Source organism: Lacerta agilis, chromosome 6 (genome assembly GCF_009819535.1).
Source record: "Lacerta agilis isolate rLacAgi1 chromosome 6, rLacAgi1.pri, whole genome shotgun sequence".
Lineage (NCBI taxonomy): Eukaryota > Metazoa > Chordata > Lepidosauria > Squamata > Lacertidae > Lacerta > Lacerta agilis.
Genome location: NC_046317.1, coordinates 33,861,454 through 33,877,251, shown reverse-complemented (window position 1 = coordinate 33,877,251; position 15,798 = coordinate 33,861,454). Strand labels below are relative to the sequence as shown.

Genomic DNA, 15,798 nt, shown 5'->3' with positions numbered 1-15,798 from the left:
CTCCCCCTCCCAAAATCTCAATAACAATTGAGCTCTTGCGCCGACACTGTGTGTGTGTGTGTGTGTGTGTGTGTGTGTGTGTTGCGCTGGCTGATCGTTGCAAGAGAGCTTTGGAAACTGAGTTCCCTTGCATGGTGAGTAGTTCCTTTGCTAGGGCTGAGGGTCCTGGGAAACTGAGTTTTTCAGCCATTGGGGCTTTCTGTTGGGGGGGGGGAGTTGTTGCTTTTTGTTTACATGTGGTCAGTAATCAAATAATTCAGGATTTAGTGTGCTCTTGCTAAAGTTTCTACTGCTTAGAAAATTAATTAAAAGGAATAAATATTTTTTTAAATAATCATTGTGCATTTTATGTTATCAAAGAGGGTAATTGAGCCATTGGTGCTTCAGCTTGTCCCAGGTTCCTTTTGTGGGGCAGGTTCCAGCCTCCATTGGGGGTGGCATTGTTTTGCAGCAAGGTTTGATTTCTAGGTAGTTTGCCTGTGCAGTTGCAGGGGAATACAGATTTTGTTTTAAGTTCAGTTCTGAGGTTTGCTACTGCATTTGCTTTCAGCTTTTTGGGTTACTTTGGAGGTGGTGTGGTGCGGGTACAGTTGTTTGGGCGCCATATGTGAAATCGAAGGCCTAGCACGCATCAACTGTCTCCTCAGATCTGTGTAAACTAGTTAGCTGAGTTGGTTTTCCTTGTCTGGGTGTTTTGTACCTCAAAGGTTGTCACACTTTACAAAGCAGGCAGTCTTCTGTCTTGCTGAGTTAGTTTTTAAATAAATTATTTCAGAAGGTCTGGTCCCTAAAAAAAGCTCAACAACTAAAAACGAACCGAACCCCTAAAAAACAGGGCATTCCTCATCCCCCAAAAAGGTCAACAACTTTGAGCTGAACCCCCAAAAACGGGGGTAGATCACTGCCAGATTTTAATTCTGAAAGTAGATCACAGTCTCTTGGGAGTTGGCCACCCCTGGTATAAGACATGTAACTAGAATAAAAATTTTTTAAAAAATTCAAGCAAATTATTGTAATAACTACCGTAATAAAGCACTGCTATAATTATATATAATTTTCCTAAAATTTTGGTTTCATTCGCCCTTCCGTGCTGAAATGTCACAACCTGAACGACCATGGCTTGCCCCCCCCCCCGTAGTTTTGATCCTGGGTACGCCCCTGCAAAGAGAGACTTGATTCTGCACATTCTCTTACTAAGCAAGTATCTAACTGGGCCTCAGAAGATAGGCAAAACTAGAGCATAGGTAAATATTTTCCTACTTTCTAAGGCCAAACTAGAATTACTTGCTCAGAGGATGTTTGGAATCAAGCTTCTCTTTGTCTGTAATTCTTGTTGGCTCAAGGTTTAGGTGAGCCCTTGGGCAAGAACTCCCATAGTCCTTTCAACACCATGAGTCTCTTTTCTCACTGCAGCAGTTCCAGGGAGCTCTTATCATCAGGTCCCTTGTGGAGGGGTGACTCCCTTGATACAATGCCTATGCCATACCCACCAACATTTCTCTGATGAAAATAGGGATGTCTCATTCCATAATGATAATTTTACCATTTATACCCCACACATCTTACTGGGTTGCCCCAGCCATTCTGGGCAGCTTCCAGCATATATAAAAATATAATAAATCATTAAACATTTAAAAAAACCTCCCTATACAGGATTGTCTTCAGATGTCTTGGGGGTTTGACAACTCCATGCCCCCAACATTTCTCCAATGAAAATAGGGACATCCTAAGGAAAAGCTAGACATTCCAGGATAAAATCAGAAACTGGGACAGATTCTCTAAGTCAGGGATATCGCTGGAAATTAGGGACACTGCTGTGCTGACCCTTGATTGTTGACCCTGCCTGGTTCCCTGGAAGACCAGAGCAGGCTCTTACTGGCTTCCAAAGCAAGCCAAATGAGGAAGCTTTACTTGTGTGTTTGTTGATTGGTGTCAAACCCAACCGGTCATAATGGACTTCTCAAGCATCACTTCCTACAACATGGTTGCTATGGTGTTGCTTAGAGAGGCGTTTAGTGTCATGGATCATGAAGGGAGGACCTTCTTATCATGCTTCCAGGAAAGTGTGGTGGAAGATGGGTGGTAAGGACTTAAAATCATTCCCTTACTCTCTGAAACTCTAGCTTAAGAGGTCAATGGCCCGTGCTATATGTTCCCTGTATACAAAGGCTGTGGTGCAGGAGTTGGATGATGATACACCACACCCTGTGCTTCAGGGTAATGAGGAAAGGAAAGAAGATATTGGTTCACCTTCTAATAGGAATGAGCGTAAGTTGTGCATTTGAGGGGGTTGATGGTCAGAGTGTTGCTGCCTACGGCAAAGGACGAAATGGCAGTTCCCCTTCCCATTCCACTCAAGAGAAGCAATGGAACCTCAGTTCTTCACTTATGATGGGATGGTGTGCTCCACAACAACTGAGGTAGTATGCTAGTTTAGGGGGTTCAAGGACATGCTGTACAGCATATACAGCTCTGTCTTCCAACAGAAGAGAATGGCCAGGGGGGCTCAGAAGGAACAGCCAAGGGGCTGCTTTCACCACCATCTGCCACCTGAGGTAGTTACCTCACTTTGCCTAATGGTAGGGCCAGCCCTGGTTGTGTTTGATATTTAATTTATTTTTCTGCTCTGTGAACTTGGTGTCCATATTCCAAAGATTAACCTAGTGTCCGTGGCTATGGAAACACACTGATATTCCTGTAGCAGAAGCAGGAAAAACCCATCTTACTGACAGCAGTGTGGAGAAAGATAAAATATGGTAAGCAACTGTTGCCAATGGTTTTCATACTCGCCCGACCATCCCCTTCATGGTTTACATGTGGCACAAGTAGCCTGAGAACTCAGCTGGGCTTACTCCCAGGCATGAATTTATAGGACTGAAGTTTTAGAGATACTTCTGGCTTTTCTGGTGGTCTTTTAAAACTACAAACTAACATTATAGATGAAGCTCTCTTTCCAAGATTTCCTCAGTCCTTTTTCTTTTACAGTTCACACTACTGCAAGCTATGGTCAGTAACTGTCAGTTCCTATTATCCTCAGGAAGATGGCTCCTTACACTTGAGATAAAGCCTTTAGTCTGTGGTGATTTATCTGGAAAACAATATGTAAGAATAATAAAAAAGAGCAACGATAATTATGATTAGGTCCTTAGTGACTGAAAAATTCATTATTTGCAAACTAACACTATTTACTAACAGATAATATTATTTTTAGAAACAAAGAAAATATCCATTTAGAAACAACAAGAAGCATAAAAGCTACTTCAGATTACTTTTTCTGCTATTCATTATCAGTTGCTGGTGTTTTTCATATTCTTTTTTTTTAACCCTATAAAGGCAAAATATAAAGATTCAGTTTCACAATATTATGTGAATGATATAAGGATATTGACTTTTAAGCAAACTCCAGTCCTAACCCTGGATCTGCTAGCTGGCCTGGGGAGTGGTTTGGGATGAATTGGAGGCACCTCTCTCCATGCATGGAAGAGCTTCACTGGTGAACGAGCACATCTGCTGCTTAGGCCCCCCAGTGCACCCATAGATAGCTCTGTGAGCATAGATCTATTGCTGGTGGTTTTTTGACCAGCCATCAGTAGGCCCTAACACTGGGCCTGATTCTGGGGATGGGGCATGATAGTGGTGGCTTTGGATACACTGGATCTAAGCCCCTTCCTTCCTCAGAGAAGCCCCAGAATAGCCTCCCTCTTTGTATGCTTGTGTAATTAATTCTACCCCCTAAGGGGAGGAATACATTTAGTCCTCTCCTGTCCTGGCCAGCAGAAGTTGGCAGAGCTTTGGAAGAGGCAGTTAATCCACCAGTTCCACCCCATCCCACATAAAATTGTGTTTTGAATCTGTTCTGCCTCCCTAGTTGTTTGTCAGATATAGTTATGGCAAATGCCACACTCATTTCTGAGCATCACATGCCACAAAGCCCTGGTCCAGTGCCACTGCATGATGCCCAGAACCACAGAGTTGGTCTACTCTTAAGTAAAACATATCTGATTACCACGTATAAAGAAGTTCCACTTTCACATTTTAAAATGGTTTTTAACTCACAATTCTGGGTGTGGTATTCACTGAGGGGAAGAGTTGCATTAATTATTTTTATCTTGCTATCTGTGAGTTTCTGGTGCAAGAGGACACCAGGGTTGCAATGACTGTGCAGAAATTCATGGTCAACCAACATGGATGCCTTCTAGTGCTGGGAAGGATGCCCCTAGGCCCTGATGGGCGCTAAGCAATATCTGCATTCCTGTATCCAGGCCTTTTTGTGTAAAAATAGTTTGACATTTGTCTAATGGCCCCCACTGTGATGAAGATTGTGGATTGCAACACCTATGCGTGCCTGGGTGCAGCTTGCTGGTTCAAGGCTGGCCCATGGCATCCAGAAACAGCCTAAAGTTTCCCTAGTTCAGGTTGGGGTACTAACGGGGTGGGGGCAGTACTACATGGCAGGGTTTGTTTTTAGCCTGGTTATTCAACTTCCTACTGCAACTGAGGAGGTCGTCACCCTGGATTTGGGTATGTCAGCCCTTGGTGGATTTATTGGGGTGTTGAGCATTCACCCTCCCTATGTTATCCTTTCTTTTCATTGCTTATTGCCTGGAAGGAGCATTTCTAACTGTGGTAATAATATCGGGAGGAAGATCATTTCTATCTTAATAAAAGCGCCCCCAAGCACTCTGGCATGCAGTAGATTTTCCATTTTTTTGCTAAATCTGGAAGAAAAGAGCACTTTAAGGACAGTATCTTTCTTGTTCAGAAAGGTGCTTAATAACGCTTGCATAGAACAAGTTCATATTAACCTCCTTGCCGACAAGACCTTTCCCTAATGGATGAAATGAAGCATTGTGTGATGGCAGCTGCCAGTCTTGTTATCTCTCCCCTACCATCGCCCCCCCCCCCCCGCATAGTGGATTGCAATTCAACATAGCACAGCACTGTCTGTTCCCAGCTAGTCAGTGCAGTGTTAGCCCTGTTTCCTGTGATCAGGGAAGACGTAGCCATGGTGCTGCCTCTGGAAAAACAAATGACTAGGCTCATTTGATACTTGTGATGTAGTAAAGCTTTTAAAAGGAAAGCAAGAAAGGGAGCCAAAATGTTGATTAATCAGAGTCTGCAGTGCTGAATGTAAGTGAATCGCCATAGGTACTTCTTAAACCCAGGCAGTGACGTGGGAGATCCTCTTGGCTGTGACTATTGGATGGCTTCAGAGTGCTGGTTACAGCCCTTTCCCAAACATCTTGGACCCTGCAGACATTACAGAATGTCTTCACTATACCACCGCTTCTCTCTGATTGTGGATTGAAGTCTCTTTCATATGCCATCTTTCCCTAAAGTGAGAACAGTTTGGGCACAGAGAAGAGCTTCATCAGTAGAATCCCTGAACAGTCTCCTTTGCCTGGAGAGACTTACCAGCCCATTTCCCTCTTTTCCTTTCTCCTATGAAAATACAGTATTTACATTCTCAAAGGATTTTCCTAGTGTCTGAATTGTTGGACATTTAACCTTTATGGTTGCTGTTTCTTTTCCTTTTTGTTAGGATTGTTTACACACACACACACACACACACACACACACACACACACAGTTATTTTACCTTTTTTAATTGTGGTAGGAAGCACCATTTTGTAACTTTCTTCATGTAGTACTTATTGGAACAGGAAAACACCTAACAAATAAATGCATACAAATTATGGAGAGCCCACTTAGGATTTCATGGGGTGGCAGTTGCATCCTTGTGGGGGACCAGCCCTCTCTGGTGAGCAGCCATGCAGCAAAGCTGACTTTATTGCTCCTTTTTCTATCTACACATTTCCATGTACTGTAGTTGCCATGCATGGTCAGACTAGTTTTCATCACAAGGCTACTCATGCTGAACTAGGCTACCCAATCAACTGGAAGGGAGGAGGCACATGCCTACCTGGCCTCTGGTCCAGTTGGCAGAATTTGATTCCAGAAATGGTTGTTTAAATGCAAGAAAGAAAAGAGAAATCAGCTTTAAATAATGTCCTGAAGTGAGGCATTATTATTTTCATTCAGTGTGCATGATGAACATGAGAAGAGTCCTTAGATCAGACCAAAGGCCTACATAGTCCAGCATCTTAGAGCTGAGCAAATGCCTCCTCCCATAGATAGAGGTGCCACACACCAAGTTGGCAACCTCTCAGCACCAGGACAGAATTGCTAGATCTTGGAGAGAATGTCAAATCCATAAGAAAGGGGTCGGTTCCAGAGCTCTATTGTTAAAACATTAGTGATCAGAGAATACAAATAGGCTGTATATGTGGATTTTAAAAAAGATAATCATGAGAAGCAGCCTCTGTAGTGGCAAGCAAAATAAGAACCCATCACCAATCTTCGGCTTTGTTGTTGTTCAGTCGTTCAGTCGTGTCCGACTCTTCGTGACCCCATGGGCCAGAGCACGCCAGGCACGCCTATCCTTCACTGCCTCTCGCAGTTTGGCCAAACTCATGTTAGTAGCTTCAGGTAATCTTCGGCTACCTGCCAATAATTATTATCATTATTATATATTAAATTTGTATACTGCCCTTCATCTGAAGATCACAGGGCAGTTCACAACATAAAGAAGTGCCAAAGTTGCTTGTAAAGGCTGTTTCTCAAAAGAAGCGTGACCTACAAAATCATAGCTCAGCTGCTGCTTGTGTCTATTCCCATTCACACTGTGTGAAACCCAGTTTTTCACACAGATTTGCCTTCTTTAATTTTTCAAAGGGGACCTTTTTCTGCCCTTGCTTTTGCTGCTGTTGCCTGATGTTCTGAGGAAGAAAGGGGGGAAGCAATGCCAGTTGGGTGTCCTTCTCTGCTTTTCATTCACCCCCATCCCATATTTTCTGGGCTGGCCCAAGAGTTCGGGGAAGCAGCTTCTTTGCCATGACCACTTGTTCCATGTTGCTGCAGCCTCTCAGGAATGCCATTTGGCTACCAGTAGATCAGGTCAACTTTGTAGCATGCCAACTGTTTGCCTTGCTTGATGCTACTTGGTTTTGAACTTACCTTCATTCAAGCAAACCTAGCCCATTTATAAGGCATGTTGTTGCAACCCTTTCGACCCCTTAATTTTGTAATTTGTTACACAAAGTGGAATAGGCAGTATCTAACACCAAGAAGACAAACTATGATAGCCAATGGTAGGTGCTGGAGGTATAGATTACAGAATGCAGACTTCTGCCACTGACAGTTATCTACATAAAAGATAGCTAAGTTGACAGAATGTGGTGTTCTTAAGGAGGTTCTGCTAGAAATAAAGCACGTGTCCCTATGCTCTAGTTTGGGCAACTTTTTTTGTTCACCTTGGCGCTTGGTGGCTCATGATGACAGCAGTTTTTAACTCTGATCTCAGGAGAAGCTCCATTCCATATTCTATTGCTCACACAAGTAAAATCTGAAAGTGCAAGGAGTCTAACTTTTTCCATCACTACCCCAATACTGTACCTTTTTTAGGAGCTCCACCTGACTACTTCCTTGATGTCATTCCACTAACAAATAATAACTTCCTTGTTACTCCTAGTGACTGAACAGAATTCATGCTGCCACTCAGGTTACTATTTGGGAGTATTAAGAGCTGTTTTTAAAACTTATCCTGTGAAAGGCTCCGTGCAGAGAGTGTGATTTATAGATAGAGTTATTTGATTGTGCCAAATGCCCACCCAAAAATATGCTGTGCTTGCATTCATAAAAAGGGTGCAGGCCCGTATGCTGCAAAGTTTATTTTCTTCTAGCAGCAAAGTTACATTAGAGAGGGTAGCAGGAGTGTTTGCTTGGCTCTGTTCTATAGCCGTGCCCAAGATAACTCTGTTGCTTCCCAGGTGCCATAGATGGCTGCTGCCTATGCCTGTTTTGTTGCACCTGTGATACAGCTGCCCACCAGAAATCTAGCTAGACAAGATTCTGTAAGCATTAAGGATCAGGAAGATCGGGAACACATGTGAATAGGTGCTGAATGAAGGAGGAACAGTTAATCAATTCATTAATTTCATAAAATGTATATATATACCAGTTGAGGAAAATATTCTTTGTCTTTAATAAATTATTGAAAACTGCTTTTTAAATAAAATCTCTTGCAATTTCCTTTTGATGTTAATATTTACACACACAGTGTGGTACTTTCATCCTTAGGTAGATTATATCTTTGATTTTTTTAACTCTTTGCCCTTCTTTCTCCCTTTCCCAGTTGCAGGCAGAGTCCTGGTGTTTTTATTTCTGTAGTGTGCCAAGCATATACTAGGCATTTTATAAATGAAAATAATTGTGATAAGCAATTTTGATATCTCAAAGCACCATCTGAATGCTAAATACTGCCGTTGTTTTCTGGGTACCTGCTGTCTCCCTTTTCTACATTTCTGTGTTTCAACTCAAAAGCAGGGATGATCAAGAGAATGAACTCAAAATGTGAACTCCCCTGTTTTAGAACAAGGCAGTCCCAATTTAAGTAAGGCAAATCCCATTTCAGTCTTGTCTAACTTAAGGTCAAACTCTTACGTGAAGCTGTGCCCATGAAATGACATATCCATCGCCAAAGAGAGGTTGACCATAAATCCAAGTGGATGAGGACTTTCCTGAGCTATAAGTTCAGGCCTGCATAAATGTAGAGAGAGAATGTGAATTATTTTGTGCTCTGCTACCAGTTTTGACTCCATTCTACTTTTTCTATGCATCCTGATCCTAAGCAAATTTCTTAAATCGCATATATTCTTTGACTGGTATAGTTTGCAAATTCAGAAGTTTTCCTTCCCATGGGCCCTAGCCATATGCTCATGCCTGGAAGCTGATGGGATAAGAGGAAATTGCTTTTCAACAACAATGACAGTGGCAGCATATTACCTTGCCCATAGATCTCCTCAAATTTCTTTCATAAGGATTTGGCAGCAGTAAATACCAATAAAAGGGAGCAGGGGAATTAGGGTTGGGTCAAAGTTGATTCTTCACACCACCATAAGATTTTCCTATATCTCATACAGAGTTTTCTTATTCCTCTTAAATGAAAGTTTTGATTTGCAGTTTTTACAGAACTATGGGATTATCACAGGAAGATCTGCAGAAGGAGGCTCTAATAAATAAAATTAGACAGACAAAATAAGGGATGGGATATATTACTGTGGGATGGGGAGGAACGGAATATAATTTTCTCAAGTAGAAGCTAGACTGTATTTCATGTTCTATATTTCTAATTCAGACATGAGTGAGCAGGCAGTTTTAGGGTAGAAATATGCCCCGCTGTTTCCTCCATGAATAATAACTTTGTTCTTGCTTCCTGATTAGATGTTCCAGATAAATAATAATGGCAGCTATTATACCTATGAATATCTGACAGTATTATATTTCTCAAAATGTCAAATAAGGAGGCAAGAACAAAGTTATACTTCAGTGGAAAATTCACAGTGTGAACCTGTTCAGACCTAGCAGGACTGTGTGATTCTTTTTAAACAACAAAAGAAGTGGAATTCTTAAAATGCATCTTTTTCTGCATTCCAACAGAGAATGAAATATGAGGGCAATATTCTGCTTATGTCATGTTATGTGGGGCATTTTCATTCAACCACATGGTATAGAAAAAAATATTTAATGAATGTACATAAATTGAAAATGTTATTTTGAGCTCAAATTTTTATTAGAAGCAAACATCCATGATTCAGCTGAATGACAGAAAATAATAAAAGATAAGAGAGTTTTTAAAGAACAAGAACATACTTATGAGTAATATAAATAGCAGTTCTATGAATGAAATCTAAATGGTGCATTTGTGCTTATGAAAGGGCTTTTGACCTGGCAGATGTTTTTGCTAACAGAAGAATGGAGGAATTTTATGCAAGTTTTGCCTTCAACCCCCAGCATCCTGGGCTTCAGTACCCAGCAGACAGACTGGAGTGAAGCCCACAGGCTCAGTCTGGTCTGCCCACAGGGTAACCTGCCCACGATTGGCCAATTTGTGGGCAGGCTACAATTTGTGGGCAGGCTGGGAGGAAAAGGAGGGATCCCAGTGAGAGCTGGGAGGGACTGCTATCCTGTGTAGGTGGTGGGGGCTGATTATTATTATTGTTATTATTATTATTATTTATCTGGGTGGGAGGCTAGGACTACAGATCAATGTCAACTTACTTGAAGTAATTTTTAGTGAATTATGAGACTAAATTCCAAATGAGTATGCATAGGATTTGGCTGTGTGGCTTAGATCTTATGTTCACTATAGCCTTACTAGGTAGTGTACAAACAAGTGGCTTTTTCATAAGCTTCCATTACCTGACCAGTAGCCAAACGGGTTTGGTATACATAGGCAGGTGTATTACATTTCTCTGTTGCACACAAAATCCAAATGGAGTGAATGTGACTCACCCCCACATAGAAGCCACTGATGTTAAACTAGCAGAGCACTGAGAATCATATGACATCAAAAGTGGGACAGTTGCATTTTGTAGTGAGAGAGCCACCTCCAGTGCTTGCGGAGTTCTAGAGTTTCAAATATCCTAATGAATTCCAACTCATCAGTTTCTTGCTGAAGACTAAGCTAGTAGCACCTATCTATAGCGAAAGGCAGAGATTAACATCTGACTTATATGCTGATTTTTCTTCATTGCCAATGTTAACAAAAAGTGATTTTAGTCTTAATTTTTATTTGGGAAGGTATGGAAAAGTGATTGGGCATCAGATACAACATTTCTACAAGGTGATTTGTTTGAAAATTGCTTGTTCCTGGTTGATATGTGGAGTAACTTTTAAAATGCAGAGTGGCACAAAGTTTGGGAGGGGGTGTCTGGAAGCAGTAAGATGTTTCAACAGTGGGAGCTTTCCCATTGTCCATTATTGCAGAATAGCAGAAATGGGGAATGTGTTGCACTTCAGATTTTGTTGGAAACCAACTCTCTCCAGCCCCAACCAGCATGGCCAGTGTTCAGGTACAGTAGGAGCTGTTGTGGTCCAGCAACACCTGGAGTTCACAGCTTCTGTGTCTCTGCAGTATAGTTTTGTCTGAACATTTACCAACTTTACAGTCTAGGATCAATTGCATCTGTCTAGGATCAATATGCCACTTTTTAGCCTCTTACTTACGGGTGTTAATGCCTGTTGTTTTGCTTATTTAGTTACTTATCTTGTTATCTTACCTTTCTTCCAAAATGGAGCACAAAGTGCAGCAACAATTATAAAAGGTCATAAAATAAAATATCAAAAACTGACAAGGCAAGAAACTGCTGAGGGTGGGGTGGGCAGGCTTGTAATGTTGAAAAGCGGGTCTACGTACCATACTATGGGATTGCATGTAGTCATAGGCCACTGTAGGCCAGCATATGGGGTAGGCAAGAGAATAAATATTGTCACCTTCACTAGCTGAAGGGAGATGCAATTACATTTGAAGCAGGAAAAACACAACTTGTATACTGTGGCAGTGCATATAAACCGGAATGGAGAAAGATTGCAAAGTCCTAATAAAGCACTTTAAAATGTCAGCTTTCACCATCCTGGTGCCCTCCCGATGTTTTGGACTACCATGCTGGGGCTGATGGGAGTTGTGATACAAAACATCTGGAGGGTATCAGCTTGGTAAAGGCTGGGAAATGTGATCTTGGTCTAAGGTACATTTTGCTAAGGAGGTATCACAATACACGATAAACAGTTCCAGAGTTTGGATAAATGACAGCATTAATTACCTTGATAGATGCTGAGCCGGAGGGATTTGAGAGGGGAGAATACCGCAGCAGGAAATCCTAGGCTGCCTACTTAACAGCATCCACATTATGAGCAAACAGTAGACTCGGTCGGTTCAAGTAAAGACTTTTAAGTCTCACTTATTTCAGTGAGATACATTTAAATGTGACCAACCTTACCATATAAATGTGACTTGCAGCATAATCTTATACATGTGCACTCTGATGCGATTCCTATGGAATTCGGTGTCTCTTCGCTCATTACTACAGTTTTCCCTGATGTTGGGAAAGATGGAGGGCACAAGGAGAAGGGGACGACAGAGGATGAGATGGTTGGACAGTGTTCTCGAAGCAAGTAGCATGAGTTTGGCCAAACTGCGGGAGGCAGTGAAAGATAGGCGTGCCTGGCGTGCTCTGGTCAATGGGGTTACGAAGAGTCGGACACGACTGAACGACTGAACAATAACAACAGTTTTCCCCTAAAAGCTTCACTTATGCTGTATCTTGCATGCTGTAAGGCTTACAATAACTGAATAATAGACTGGTACTAGTTATTACAGTACTAGTTATTATTATACTTGTATTTCAGATGGAGGAGGTGGGTAGAGCCTGGAATATGCCCATGTTCCTTCAATGAGTTCATTGCTAACCAGAGATTTGAACTGGAGTCTTTGCAGTTCACACCAAATGTCCTTTAAGGCCTGATTATAGTGAAACTTTTTTGCTTGGTGCCTAAAGATAAGTAATGAAGCCGCCAGGCAAGCCTCCCTGGGGTGAACATTCTACAAATGGAGAGCCACTGCGGAAAAGGCCTGTTCTTGTGTTGCCACCCTCCAGGCTTCTCATGGATGGGACATACAAAGAAGAGCCTCAGATGATGAGCACAGGCTCCAGGTTGGTTTAGAAACAGAGTGATGGGCCTTGAGATATTGTCCTTGAGATCCTCAAAGAGCTAACACACAATTCATTGACATGGAAGATAATACATGGTTTTATAACACACACACACCACAAAAACACACACACTGCAGGTGAAAATGCAGAGCAAATTGTGATACGTATTTTCCAGTAAAATCTGGATGATGGCATTTTATAACAGAACAGGCATTCTGGATTCTTAGAACTGGATTACTTTCAAAGGGTCTCCCTATTAATACAATGCTATTAGCAGTACAACAATAGTACAGATGCTTTTTTCATGCTCTTTGCTTGAATAGCATGAGGTTGGCGTACTTGCAGATAATAGCTAAATTGTATAGAAACCAATAGTAGTCATGGATTTATGGCTAGAAAATGGGTGATAAGAGTTGATATTTATAAAATTGATGTCTTATGAGTGGTATATATTTGGACTGTGGTAACCTCACAGGAACTGTCTGATGTGTCTTTGTGATGTTCTGTATGATCAGTTACATTGCATCTATATTGTGTGTAGCTATAATTCAGAGATCTCTATATCTATGAGTCTTGATATCCAACCTGGTTAGCCTTCCACTGACCTCTGTTTCCAGATAACTCTGTTCTGATCTATATTTCTGAGCCATGGGTCTGTTAAAGCAGTGCGATAGCAAGACCATTGTCTCACTCCAGCACTTCTAAGCATTTTTCCTTTCGTCCCCACTGTGTGACATCTGCAATTCTACTTGTAAATGAGTTCTATAAAATATTAATGAACATATCAGATTGTCATGCCAGACATTCAACTTCTATTTGCAGTATTCTGCAAAGCAGCTTTGTAAAAAAAAAAATGAAGTCAAAAATGAAACAGGGCACAAATTCTCTCTCCCTCTCTCTTTATAAACACGATAGAACTACAATTGTCTATGGTGCACATTCATTTTTTTGTCCTGCTGTCATTTCTTATGAATTTTATTTCGGAAGTGTTATAGTACTCCTGGACTACATATAGTAATGGGTTGGGTTTGTAAACCAATGACCCGGATTATGGAACTTCCTCCCAAATGACATTTGGTTATCTTCTGCGTTGTCCTCATTTAGATGCAAGGTGAAAATCCCTGTTCCTGGGTTAGAGGGAGCGGCCTCTGGGTGCACATTGCAGTTCCCTTCTCCTCCTCCAACAATTAAATATATTTAAGAGGTCAGTAAAGTATGGTCTTACTTAACTGTATACTTAATCTAAATCGAGGCACTTCCATGCCATTTGAGAAAGGAGAAAATTAAAATTCAGCAAATGTCAGAAGATGCCAGTGTTACTATTTCTAATTCATACATTACATCTTATTGAAGTGTCTAAACAAGGTTTGTTTCAAACAACACACTTCTCTAGATTAAAAATTAGCCTTCTTGACATGTTACACATTTCTTATGTTGCCTTAAGGACAGAAAGAAATGTGCAAGGGCAAACTTTGGTCTTCCATATTTCAGCAACACCCTGTGTGAGACGAAAATCCCCCCTCCCTGCCTCTTGCCTTCCATTCTGCTTAATTCACAGTTGCAGTACCCTGCAGCGCCCCCTAGGTTTGACGCCCAGTGCGATGGAACTGATCACACTGTCCTAAATCTGTCTCTGAAATATGTGTCTCTATAATAGCAGCTCCTAGTAGCAAGCTTCTTTTTAATTATTTTTCTTGTTGTGTAAGGAGCAAATAGGTTGAATGGGAAATAGTCTATAAGAAAATCTAGCCAATAATTAATAATTAATAGAAGTATGGTAATTCTTTTCATTACGGCTAACAATATAGTCTTTCCCCATATTCAAAATGTTAATCCTGTATTCTCTGCAGATTATTTATGCAAAATAGTGTTTGATTATTGCAAAAGCCAGATCCCTTTGCTTTTGACAATGCAAAGTAATGTTTTTCTTTCTGTCAAAGTTTGTTGCTAAAAATAATTAGATTACTACTTACCCCCTTTCCTACCCTGTGGTTTAAAAAAAAAAATCAAAATTTTAAAAATGCACAACATTTTGACTTATTTCTTTGGGCTAATGTAACAGAAGTTTCAATCACTTACTGTATTTTAAGAAATTAGGTACAAGTAACTAATTTAGGTGATCAAATGCTAGAGGAAGCTTCTAGTATCAAATCAAATCCTCTCCTGCTAAAAACATCAATGCAACAAATTTCCCAGTTAATTAATTAATGTTGCAGGAATTGCATGTCTCTCAACTAAAAGTGAATTAAAGCTAGTCAGTTTGAAAGAGCTGTAAGTGAATAGAGGTAGAAACACATTACTTTTGCTCTAGTCAAAAAGGTTTTGCAGGTTTTTGAAACGAAACACCTGAAAGTTAGATGAGCAGAGTTCCCTCTTTTAAAATGCTCAAGCTCCTGAGAAAAACAAATTATTGGTCTTGGAGCCTAACTACTCTGATCTTATATTATGTGGTTAATTTCTGTTTCCTGTTTATAGTTCACTATGGGTATTCCATGGAAATAACTATAATCAATGTGTTTACAGAATCGTATGACTCTTTTGGTGTTTAGTTTCCAAAGGAATAGCCAGATTATAAATGAAATGTATGAAATATAAATAGTTACAATTCAATTAGAGCCAGTATGTATGCAAAATAAGTAGTGTGATCCTTTATCATGGCAGTGATAGGTGATAAAATAATGGACTTGGAAATGCTGAGTTAATTAACATCTGCAGTTGGAAAGGAAACCACTGGCTGTATTCAGGCCCAAAGGAATAGAGTTGAACTTCTTTATGAATGGAAACTTAGCTGACAGGCTGTTGGTAGCAGACAAAAGCTTTTATTTAATATTAATGAAAGTTAATGGCATATAATCACTATTATCTTAGTGGGTTTTTTATTATCCTTAGTATGTGAGTATGGGACTTAGTTTGTATAGAACTAATGTTGTAATTATTTCTGAACATAATTATTTTTGCAATTATTTTAATATCCAAGGAAACAACTGTTTTCCATGCAGTTGCTATTATGTACTTCACCGGCTTGGCTTCCCTTAGTGTCTGAATTCCCAAAGGTGATTATTCTCTTGAGTTAAATGTCAGTTCATATTCTTGAACAACCTTTTAAGTGTCTTTTGTATTTGGATGCAGTTGCAAGAATACAAAGTCCAGAGACTCTGTAGCATATTAGTGGCGCTGCAAATGTTTTCAGACACAATGTACCTCTCTCAGAAAATTGTACTGTCATTAGCAGTTGGGTAAAAGT

General features: G+C 40.6%; 1 protein-coding gene across 8 annotated transcripts in view; it reads left to right on the top strand.

Moving 5' to 3' along the window:
• SGIP1 (SH3GL interacting endocytic adaptor 1) overlaps positions 1–15,798 on the top strand; it is a 114,419-nt gene that overhangs the window by 23,346 nt on the left and 75,275 nt on the right. For 3 of the 8 annotated variants that reach the window (XM_033151869.1, XM_033151868.1, XM_033151866.1), the window contains exon 1: positions 2,061–2,082. The exons of the other annotated variants lie outside the window; for them this stretch is intronic. In XM_033151869.1, coding sequence (XP_033007760.1) covers positions 2,076–2,082 — 7 coding nt within the window. In that variant the 5' untranslated portion in view covers positions 2,061–2,075. Of the gene's footprint in view, positions 1–2,060; positions 2,083–15,798 lie in introns of those variants that run through there. 8 annotated transcript variants of the gene reach the window in all.